General features: G+C 37.7%; 1 protein-coding gene across 4 annotated transcripts; it reads right to left on the bottom strand.

Moving 5' to 3' along the window:
- Positions 1-1,015: 1,015 nt before the first annotated feature.
- Positions 1,016-10,846, bottom strand: si:ch211-145b13.6 (ecto-ADP-ribosyltransferase 5). Of its 4 annotated transcripts, none has more exons than XM_057842582.1 (5): positions 10,709-10,846; positions 10,275-10,451; positions 10,067-10,136; positions 7,994-8,673; positions 1,016-1,775 (listed from the first exon to the last, which is right to left on the bottom strand). In XM_057842582.1, the coding sequence occupies exons 3-5, from the start codon at positions 10,118-10,120 to the stop codon at positions 1,682-1,684; spliced, it is 828 nt and encodes a 275-aa protein (XP_057698565.1). In that variant the 5' UTR covers positions 10,121-10,136; positions 10,275-10,451; positions 10,709-10,846; the 3' UTR covers positions 1,016-1,681. The 4 variants fall into 4 exon arrangements, with proteins under 4 accessions (XP_057698565.1, XP_057698564.1, XP_057698567.1 ...); XM_057842581.1 differs by having other exon boundaries at positions 10,285-10,451; XM_057842584.1 differs by having other exon boundaries at positions 10,275-10,396; positions 10,709-10,780.
- Between the last annotated feature and the right edge of the window lie 891 nt (positions 10,847-11,737).

Genomic DNA, 11,737 nt, shown 5'->3' with positions numbered 1-11,737 from the left:
CACACCAATTTGATGTAGAGTACGGTGTATGGTCTGAGCACTAACAGGCTGACCCCCCCACCTCTTCAATCTCTGCAGCAATGCTGACAGCACTCCTGTAATGAGTCACATGACATTTTGGAGGGAAAATGACAAGCAGTACTCAATTTGGACATTTAGAGATGTACGTTTTTTCAAAGTGGTGTACTCACTTTTGCTGCCAGGGGTTTAGATATTAATGGCTATATTTTGAGTTATTTTGAGGGGAAAATAAATTAACTCTATTATATAAGCTGCACACAGACTACTTTTCATTGTGTCAAAGTGTCATTTTGCCAGTGTTGTCCCATGAAAAGATATACTTAAATATCTGCAGAAATGCGAGGGGGTGTACTCACTTTTCTGATACACTGTATATGTGTGTTTACATGAAAATGGTGCTCGTATTTACCGGTAAGTGTTAGAACAAAAATATACAAGATGTTAGCCAATTTTATCCGTCAGGTTTTAAGAAAAAAATAAAACCAAGAATTTCAAATGTTTAACAAAAGATTTCTTTCTTGAAAACACACACACATTAGTGAATCAATACAGCTGATTAGCAATCAAAACCTAGCATTATTATTGTTGTAAAGGCGAGATGATCGTGTGAGCTCCCATAAGAGATCACAATGTTAGAGACATTTTTTCTCCAGAGAATGTCAGTTAATATTAGGCATACACAATTAAATAGCTAAGTTTTAACAAAAAAAAAAAGTCAATTATTTTGAAATTAAAATAGTCACTGTAAAAATACTTTCCCTTTCTCAAATTCTTATTTTGCTCCGCATTTACTGTAAATATCAAAGATAACAGAATTTTAACATAAAATGCGCTTTATATATATTTTTTCCCCTTTGTAACTAAAATACCCCCTATTTAAAGCTACCAGGCCTTGTGTGAAAAAGAAAGTGCAGAATCCAGAAAACGTTTGGACTAGGCATGTGCCGGTATGAGATTCTGACAGTATGATAACCTTATGCAAAAATATCACAGTCTCACTGTATTGCAATGACAGCTCTAAAGCTTACGTTACAGTATGTTTTACCACTGCTAGACACACTGGCGCACACGCTGGAGTTAACTTTCGTAGCGAGTGGGAAACGTTCATGACAGTGATTACGAACCTTTAATTTTGTATAAATGCGAAATCATATTGGAGATATTGCCTTCTCTGGTAGCCACCCCTGGCAAACATGTTTTTCATGCCAGTTGGCCCACCTAAGCTGCGGCTGTCTGTAACTTTTAAGTATTCCTATACCAGCGACTTCGTTTTCTTCGATGGGGGGAAAAAGTTCAGGTGTTTCATGTCCTCCAGCCAACGTGTAACAAAGCTGACTCACTGACACTGAGCAACAACTTGAGGGGGTAGGGTGAGCACTGCATATATGGGACATAAAAATTGCTAATAGCGTACGGACGGTATGACGGAACATTTTAGCGTTTTTGAAACCTTGACGTTTTCATACCACAGTATACCTTGAAACCGATAACCAGTGCATGCCTAGTTTTGACTCCCATCAGAAGACAAAACTACATTTCTTTCATGGTCCTAAACCTTTGGAGTTACTAGAATTTGAGAAAGGGAAAAGCTATTGCATGCCAATGTATATGAGCTTACACTGCGGTACACGTCACAGTAAATTTGTCAAAGGATCTGTGTTCATAAGCAAAGGTAGTCATGGCTGAACGTCTCCAAAAGGACAAAGTACACGAGCATCATCACAAGCCACTGCGGGATATAGCCTGCTGGCGCCCTGCAAACACAAAAGCGAGAAAACATGATGTTATCATGCACAGTTGGGCTGCTCATTGTCAGTAGTGTCTTAACTTACAAGCTTGATTTGTTTAAGAATAACACCCATAATTCAAAACAATCATGCCTCAAAACTAGGGCTGTCAAAATTATCGCGTTAACGCGCAGTAATTAATTTTTAAAATTAATCACGTTAAAATATTTGACGCAATTAACGCACATGCCCCGCTCAGATTAAAATGACAGCAGTGTAATGTCCGCTTGTTACTTGTTTTTTTGTTGTTTGGCGCCCTCTGCTGGCGCTTGGGTCCAAATGATTTTGTGGGGAGTGAGCATGGTGTAATGACATCAACAATGGCGAGCGACTAGTTTATTTTTTGATTGAAAATTTTAGAAATTTTAATAAAGCGAAAACATTAAGAGGGGTTTTAATATAAATCTTCTATAACTTATACTAACATTTATCTTTTAAGAACGACAAGTTTTTCTATCCATGGATCGCTTTAAGAGAATGTTAATAATGTTAATGCCGTCTTGTTGATTTATTGTTATAATAAACAAATACAGTACTTATGTACCGTATGTTGAATGTATATATCCGTCTTGTGTCTTATCTTTTCATTCCAACAATAATTTACAGAAAAATATGGCATATTTTATCGATGGTTTGAATTGCGATTAATTAATTTTTAAGCTGTAATTAACTCAATTAAAAATTATAATTGTTTGACAGCCCTACTCAAAACGTCTTTCCCATTTGAAAGTAAAAATTGCCATTATTCTGTTCATATTAAATGTGTTTTAATGAATTATTTACCAAGGGAGCCAAAACACCCAACATATTTTAAAATGGGATTCACTCATCAAAAGAGCCAGATATGGCTCGTGAGACATAGGTTCCTGATCCCTCGTGTAAACAGTACCTACCGTAGTTCTTGCCAAGCCTCCTCCCCCAGCAGCGTCGCTGCCGTCCTGCAGTTCCTGACAGGGTCAGATCCCACCCGCTGTCATCTCTAGTTCTCATGTGTCCGCCCGAGAAGTGCCCTTTTCGGCTTGGGAGCGTCAGGACGCCCACCCCAACCTTAGGTTCTTCCCCGGCTGCCGACCAAGCACTTTTTTTGGACTTCCCACTTCCTTGTTCTCATGCTACTGCTGCTCCTCCCTCAGCGCTGACTCCTCTTTCGAGTCCCGATCCATTTTTTTAGTTCGGACGGCGGGCTCATGTTAAGAGAGGTGACCTGAGCGGCCATGATATCATACCGCACATTATCTTATTTTTCACTTGAGCTTATTAATATGACGTATAATACATGTTTTTCGACAGTACGTACGGGCAGTACGTAAAGGGTAATTCCAATTTATGCGGAAATTCGGGTTACATTGCCATCTTAGGAACGGAACTCGTTCGTAACCCAGGGACTACCTATATAAAGTGCATTGGATTATAAGGCGCACTGTCTGCTTTTGAGAAAATTGAAGGCTTTTAGGTGCGCCTTATAGTGGGGAAAGTACGGTAGTAAAAGTTTGCATCATGATTCCATGCTTAAATTCATTGAGCTGCTCCTTCCTGTGCATTACAGACTTCACGTAGATTTCATGGTAAAACATGAGATTGGGCTGCTGTAAAATATTTTTTTCTTCAATGCCTGAATTTTTTTATTTTCTGTTGCTACAGTTTGTTTTGGGAGAAGAAAAAAGGTTGTTTAGAGGTCTAGACGCCAGTTTTGCATTGTGTTTTAGCATTAGGGTAGTGGACTTTCTTAAAAGGATCCACGGGTATAAAGACTTGTACGCCCTAATAAGCCACAATTGTTCTCTTGTACTAAAATATGTTATTAGAAAAACATAAAATATTTCCATTGATTTAAAAATCTACAATCTACAGTACATATTTAGACCTACGGAGGACGCTTGTTTTATGGGTGCAATGCACGTGGTGATGACACAGGTTGGTTGCTGCTTGTAGAATAGCTGTGCTTGATACTAGCGAAGCTAGTACAACAACTAGCATGATTAACTCACATTCTGCTCTAAGGGTGTTGTGTTACTTTACAAAATATTTAAGGATAGTGTTCTGTTTATTGTGCAGAAGGCCTAACATGCAGTTTCAGAGATTTGCACTGGTTAATGGTTAACATTTGTTTTCTTAACAGACTAATTATTTGATTCAAATAAAAAGCAAAAACACTGATCTCTTGCTACTTCGCGCTTCAAAGTTTGCGCCCTCAGTGCATTGCGGATTTTTTTTTTTCAATTCAAAAAAATAAAATACACATGAGCTGTCCCGAGCTGAATGCCTCACTCTCGCTCTCTCCCTCTCTTTGCTCTTTGTTCATCAGGTAGGCAGGCAGTGCGCTGGACTTACTTATTAAAGTTAACAATAATTGACAGATGAATGTGTTTGATCTTGCCAGAGTCACGGGCTTCAAAAGCGCTGCATGCGTCATTTATCGTTTAACTTGTTAAACTGTTGCTGTGGCAACTCATTGTGTGTAAGTGAGCAGCTCCAAGCGGATTTGAGTAGACTCACTCATTATTTAATTATTTAATAAATATTTAATAAACATTTAATAAAGCATTTAATAAACCCAAGCATTTTTCTACTGCTGAATTCTTGTTGAAAAATAATTTGATGGTAGAGTAACATGTTTAAAACTTATCACAATTATTCCAATTGAGCGCTTAAAAAACACTTATTGAAATATATGTAAATATGTATATATATATATATATATATATATATATATATATATATATATATATATATATATATATATATATATATATATATATATATATATACTGGACTGTCTCAGGAAATTAGAATACACAATATTCAAATTTTTTGAGACAGTCCTGTGTATATATACAGGACTGTCTCAGGAAATTAGAATATTGTGTATTCTAATTTCCTGAGACAGTCCTGTATATATACACAGGACTGTCTCAAAAAATTAGAATATTGTGTATTCTAATTTCCTGAGACAGTCAGGAAATTAAAATATTGTGTATTCTAATTTCCTGAGACAGTCCTGTATATATACACAGGACTGTCTCAAAAAATTAGAATATTGTGTATTCTAATTTCCTGAGACAGTCCAGTATATATATATATATATATATATATATATATATATATATATATATATATATATATATATATATATATATATATATATATATATATAATTTATTTTTTTTAAATTATACTTTGGGGGAAAAAATGGAAAAACATGTCTTATATGTATCTCTTTCCAATGCTAAATCTGAATAAATACATTGAACACACACACACACACAAAAAAGTTGTTTTTTCTGGGGGGGGCGCTACTTTGCGGTTTTTCACTTATCACGGCAGGTTCTGGTCCCCATTAACCGCGAATAACGAGGAATCACTGTAATCTAGAATACTGTACATAGTGTTTCTAATCTTCTATCTGTTAATATAAACATGTTTGATGTGAAAGATGTTATAGAATGTACAGTATAATGCAATAACGTGTAGAACATGAAAATTAACATCAGTTACTTTGCTGAGTAACTAATTACTCTTACAATGACGTAACTGAGTTACTAACTCAATTGCTTTTTGGGAGAAGTAATTTGTAACTGTAACTAATTACTTTTATAAAAGTAAGATTAACAACACTGGCTGCTAGTCAGATTGTTTTGTTACAGAGCCGGGTGTGGGATGAGTTCTCGACGAAGCACCTCCATCCTATCCCAGCTCATCAGCAGTGTACTGTATTTCAACGCAGGCAATCCTAGGCAAGGTTGTCGAGATATTGACTTGGTGGTTGACATTTGAGAATTTGTATTCTCGAGCCCTTCGTTATATATAGCGAATTGCACCTTTGCCTCTTTTTAAAACTATAATTATTTTTTCGTTCGTCTGCCGCCCTAAATTGTTTAAATATATATCATAAATTGTTTAAACATATGTGTAATTTACTTTTTTTATGTTACGTTTTACAGCACAATAGTTTAATGCGTGGGATGTCCAAACTTTAAACGATGCAAGGCGACACTTGAAATCCTTCCACTTTCAGTTGTTAAACAAAGGATCAGCATCGGGTAAGATCGGGAATTTAATATATATTTATTTTAAGTATTAACTCGTTTGGAATGGGGGCTGGCAGCGGTCAAATGATCTCCAAGTCAAATTTGATTTGATGTCTAGCGCTGCCAATGGCAGTGAAACGTGGTCACTCAATGCCAGCTTTCCCAGTTGACAAAGATTTGATGTTTATGATTGTCAATACAGTGAATGAATCAAGGGTAACAAAATAATCCAGAGGTGTAGGGATATTGTAAAATATATTAGGGCTGTCAAACGATTAAAATTTTTACTCGAGTTAATTACAGCTTAAAAATTAATTAATCGTAATTAATCGCAATTCAAACCATCTATAAAATATGCCATATTTTTCTGTAAATTATTGTTGGACTGGAAAGATAAGACACAAGACGGATATATACATTCAACATACTGTACATAAGTACTCTATTTGTTTATCATAACAATAAATCAACAAGATGGCATTAACATTATTAACATTGTTAAAGCGATCCATGGATAGAAAGACTAGTTCTTAAAAGATAAATGTTAGTACAAGTTATAGAAATTTTATATTAAAACCCCACTTAATGTCTTCGTTTTAATAAAAATTGTAAAATTTTCACTCAAAAAATAAACTAGTAGCTCGCCATTGTTGATGTCAATAATTACACAATGCTCATGGTGCTGAAACCCATAAAATCAGTCACATCCAAGCGCCAGCAGAGGGCGAAAAAACACCAGCAAACACAAGTAACAAGTGGACATTACACTGTGCTGTCATTTTAATCTGTGTGAGCGGGGCATGTGCGTTAAATGCGTCAAATATTTTAACGTGATTAATTTAAAAAAATGAATTACCGCCCGTTAACGCGATAATTTTGACAGCCCTAAAATATATATGAAAATTGGGCAGGGTTCCTCAGTTGACCCACAGTCTGTAATTTGGACACCTTTGGTCTAATGCAGTACTTCTCAAATGGTGGGGCGCGCCCCCCCAGGGGGGCGCAGAGCGATGCCAGGGGGGGCGCGAGTGACCTCGGGGAACATGCTTTTTTTTTTTTTTTTTTTTTTTTGCCGTACTAGAATAAAGTGTACTTGCACATCCACTCCGTGGGTGGCAGTGGCGCTCTCATTTTCAAAGTGCGTGCAGTATTTTTGAAGTAAGCAAGAGCACACGGAAGAGACTCATGCAGAGCTGGACTCACGCAGCGACCCACTGTCTTTCTCACGTGTCCGGCCGAGAAGTGCTGTTTTCGGCTTGGGATCGTCACGACCACCGCCCTCACCTACGGTTCTCCCTCGGCCGCCGAGAATGCGCTTTTTTCGGGCCGTTTGCCTTTGACTTTTAATATAGTGGGAAATGAGGAAAGACCACTGTTTACTGAGTCTAAAAATGATTATAGCGGAGAAGCCAAATCAGTTAAGACGCCACGTTTTTCAGCGAAAATGTGCCGAATATTGCCAATTGTCACAATCGTCCCGCTTTGTCAGTGTTATATCAGTAAACCAGTGAGCACTGTGGTGAATCAGCGAAAATAAAAACTTTCCTTCTGTCCAGAGACCTTTTCCCCCCCTTCTATTCAGTTTTGTTTTTTTTCGGTCAAATTTTTTGGCATGTTGTCCTGAAGAGTAAATGTTTCTAATCAATTTGAATTTGTTATTATTTACTGATTTTATTACATTTTATTTTTCAGTATCAAATGGTCAAAAATGTACCTTGAGTGTATTTTTACAGTTTGGATGTGACTTTTTTTTTTTTTTTTTTTTTTTAACTTCAGGCAAATTGATGCGCATTGTCTTTTCTGTTACAAGCAACACAATGTTAAAAAAGTTATACTTTATTATAAGTTGATCTATGTTACTTTTTTTCTTTAATAGAAAAAAAGGACACAATGTTAGGCTGAGGCGTACTTATAATAGTAATATAGACGAATGATACTATTTACAGTGGCGGCAGAGAGTTGGGGGGGGGCGCGAAACATTTACGTCTTCCTTGGGGGGGCGTAACAGAAAATAATTGAGAAGCACTGGTCTAATGGAACCACCCACTTCTACTGTCTATTGACAAGCCCATAAATTTATGAGATGCGACAATTCAAGGTATCGCTGTACGAACAAAATTCAGTCGGTGCAATAAGTAGGATTTTCCCTGGCCTTACCGTGATAAAGAGTAGCAGTTGACGGAAGCCTTTAGTTTTGAGTGATTCAGAATGACTTCGGTGTAGTCGCCATCAATTACATGCTTGACATCCTCCACAGTGAACTCCTCAGTGGGTGACAAGATGGCGGTGTCCTCAGACAGGCCACAAAAGCCCTCAAGGTTAAAGAAGAAGCAAGTAGTAATGTTGAAATAGGTGCTGCCCTCCACGTCCTCCTTCAGAGACAAGTCCGACTGCACCGTGGTGAATCGTCCAAATCTCACCCGGGTGTCTCTTTTAATTTCGTATGGACTTTCCGAAACTCGGTAAACATTTCTACATATCTTCGGTGAGGCCAATCTCATTGCGTCCATCAGCAGGAAGTGCAGGGCCTTATAATGGAAGTGGTCCTCGTACGTGCTGACATTGACCCCCATGGTCTCCACCTCGTCGTTGAAGGCCTTCTTGAACGCTTGGTTGCCGCTAGCGTAGGCCAATAGGGCTGAAGTGTGTTCCTTCACTCCTCCTGGGAGCAACGTGGAACATCTTTCGCTCCATGCCTCCTGGAAGCCAGTGTTATTTCTCAACTCTTGTCTTAGCACATCAGAATGGATTAATTTCTCCATGGTCTCCTTCTCACAACCCTCATACAAATTGTCCACAGCGTTCGGGGCCATATCGAGAAATTTAACTGCATTCACCTTACAAGAAAAGTGAAAATAAGCACAAATGTTGTTTTTAGTGGTGGACAATCAGGCACCCCATTATGTAATATTTTTTGATACGATTCCCCAGAGAAAATGAGTTAAAATACCGTCACAAGCGAGGAAACAAGAACATTTTCTAAACAGGATACAGTCACCATATCCCCCAAAAGGTTTGGCGGTATGGGGGGCCGTTTGTAAATCAGTACATGCTAAAAATTACGATATCATTTTCTCAAATTTAGCGCCACACAGTGTTTAAAATGGCTTGAAATTTTTAAAGTGACTTTTTTTTTTTTCACATTTACAACGCAATTTAGCAAGTTAAATATTTAGTTTTAATAAGACGTTTTAGACCTGAATGTTCATATCCAGAACTAAATATTTAATTTTAATCATAAATGTATATCCTATATCCTAAATGTTAAAATCTGGAAACAGTTGGAACTAAATATTTAGCTTAATATGCAAATTTACCTGACTGGAGACCGACCGGAAGTAACAAAATAAAAGCTGGAGCAACTCAGACTGTCTGTTTACGTTGATTAAAAATGGATAAAACCTACTCAATGGTGGCAGCCGGTCGGCTCTTGGACATGAGTCATTGTGATTATAACAATATATAACTAAAATACACATTTAGGAGAAACTATTTAAAGAGTATTTTGTGTGCACCAGCTTTTATTTTGTTACTTCCGGTCTCCAGTCATGTGAATTTGCATATTAAGCTAAATATTTAGTTCCGTTTCCAGATTTAACATTTAGGATGCAGGACATTAATTTAAAATTTAAATTAAATATTTAGTTCCGGATTTAAACAATCAGGTCCAAAACTTCTTATTTAAAAAAAAAAATTAAGTTGCCAAATAATGTTTTAAATGTGCAAAAAAAAAAAGTGACTCTAAAGATTTTACACCACATTTTAAACACTGTATTGCGCTAAATGTGAGAAAATGTCGTAATTTTCAGCATGTACTGCTTTACAAACGGCGCCCCATATGGCGGGAGTGGAATAAAAGCATATTTTTTTATGTTACAAGATATTTAAAATAAAGACCCATACTTAATATAACTATTTAAACAATTAACTTTCCAGTTTTTGTATAACACTTGCATAAAAAACGTTTAAGTTTACTCTTATAAACTCAAAATATAAATGTAAAATGAAAGAGACGAGTAAAAGAACCTCATTGCATTCTTTCAATATACACTTTCAACTGCATTTTACTTTACTGCCACAACATTTTGAAGTATACTTGACTAATTTTCTATCCTGAATAAATTGCTTTGAAGTTCATTATGCGTGAACACTATAATCCTCTTAATTTGCTATGTTAGATGTGTGTTCTGTGCATTATTTTCCAAATGAATGTCCTCTTTTGAAACTTACTGTGCAGTAGAGCACTGTAAAGATTGCCAAGAATCCTTTCTTCACGTGGGTCATCTCCTCTTTGTAGTATCTGCACAAAAGAAGACAATCATTGAACATTTTTGGCAAGTGTGATCATCTGCTCATCTTAGTTTTTCGTTCAAATTCTTTTAACATGAGCTCAGACGACTCTTATCAGGCCCTTGATTGTCACGGCACCACAACTCACCTACACTTACCACAGAGGTGGATGGAAATCTGCAAAGAAGCTGGCTTTGATGAGAAGGCGAAGGTGTGTAATGAGAAATTTTCCTGTACACCGAAACGGCAAGAAATTCTCGGCGCAAAGCACTGGGGAAAGTGCAGGAGAAAAAGTTATCACCCGGGGCAACTCCTTTTTGCTTTCCTGTGGAAGGAAATAACACACTATTAGGAGTGGTTATGTCTCTTGCTGCAGCTACTGGCTCATACAAACAAAGGCAACCTGCACTGTGGTTTAAAAGAGAGAGAGGCAGAAGAGAATTATCTTTGAACTTATGTACTACCAGGTTTTTCGCTGACTAGTTGATCTTGTTACAACAGCCGCATTGAGCCTACTATCGAATAAATGAAAAAGTCAATGCAAAAATATAGAAAGTTAATCCGTTGACCTTCTGTACTTACCTGATCTAAGTTTTATTCACTGTTCCCTTTGAAATGAAGCCTGACAAAACAGTCAAATTCCCACTTTTATGACCTCCAGTACACTTCCTTCCTCTCTCCATACCACAGCACAGTACAGGCCTGCTGAGCTTCACTTTCTGTGCACTTGAAAACCCTTTTTTTTTGTTATGTGGGAGGAGCGGGGTCATGGGTAGACTGACAACATCCCACTGTCTCTGCATACAAGTGGCATGTGATAAGTTGCCAAAGATCGTCACGTTTTTCTATTTTATTTATTGCACTGTACACAGGGGCGGACTGGTAATCTGTGGCTTCTGGAGGATCACAGAACGGCCGGTGCCCTGGACGGCCGGCGGCTGCCATTCATTACCCATCACTATTTTTATCCCCCTATCCTCTGATTATCTACAGTTCGCATCCAATCCGACAGGTGGCAGCAATGCGCCTGGCTGTTCACCGTCAATCTGATAGAAGAACAAAGAAAGCACAGAGTAGCCTTTGGTTCCTTGTGGAAGCAAAATAGCGATGAGTGTTAATGCACAATATGGATGGTGGTGCCAAAAAAAGAAAAGAGAAGGGTGGCGCGGAGAAGGTTAGGGAGAAAAAAATTAAAGAAACTGGAGAGCGAAGCATTAAAATGTCATAAGTTGACAAATATTTTCGCAAGCAGCAGTCTGGGTAACAACTGCCTAGCCCCCGGCGATGGTGAGAGTGGGAGCGGCAGCCGCTCTGACGTGCAGCCGGTGTAGGTTAACTATCCTCTTCCCCTCACTATCCACTCGCTCTCGCTATATGATTGGCCGAAGAGTCGAAATGCTCTCCCGTGAAATGCCTGTTTAAAAATGTTCCCGTTGTTACTTCTTGCGTTCGCTTAAAAGTGCCCATTTAAAAAGGAAAAGCGATGGATGATACTACACACAGAGTGTATTATTTACAAATGTTAAAGTTGTATCATCATTAGTGTTGGGAAAAACACCGTTATAAATAACGCCGTTACGTAACGGCGTTATTCTTTCAGTAACGGGGTAA

This window comes from Corythoichthys intestinalis, chromosome 8, assembly GCF_030265065.1.
Source record: "Corythoichthys intestinalis isolate RoL2023-P3 chromosome 8, ASM3026506v1, whole genome shotgun sequence".
Classification (NCBI taxonomy): Eukaryota; Metazoa; Chordata; class Actinopteri; order Syngnathiformes; family Syngnathidae; genus Corythoichthys; species Corythoichthys intestinalis.
This window is presented reverse-complemented; position numbering and strand designations above follow the sequence as displayed.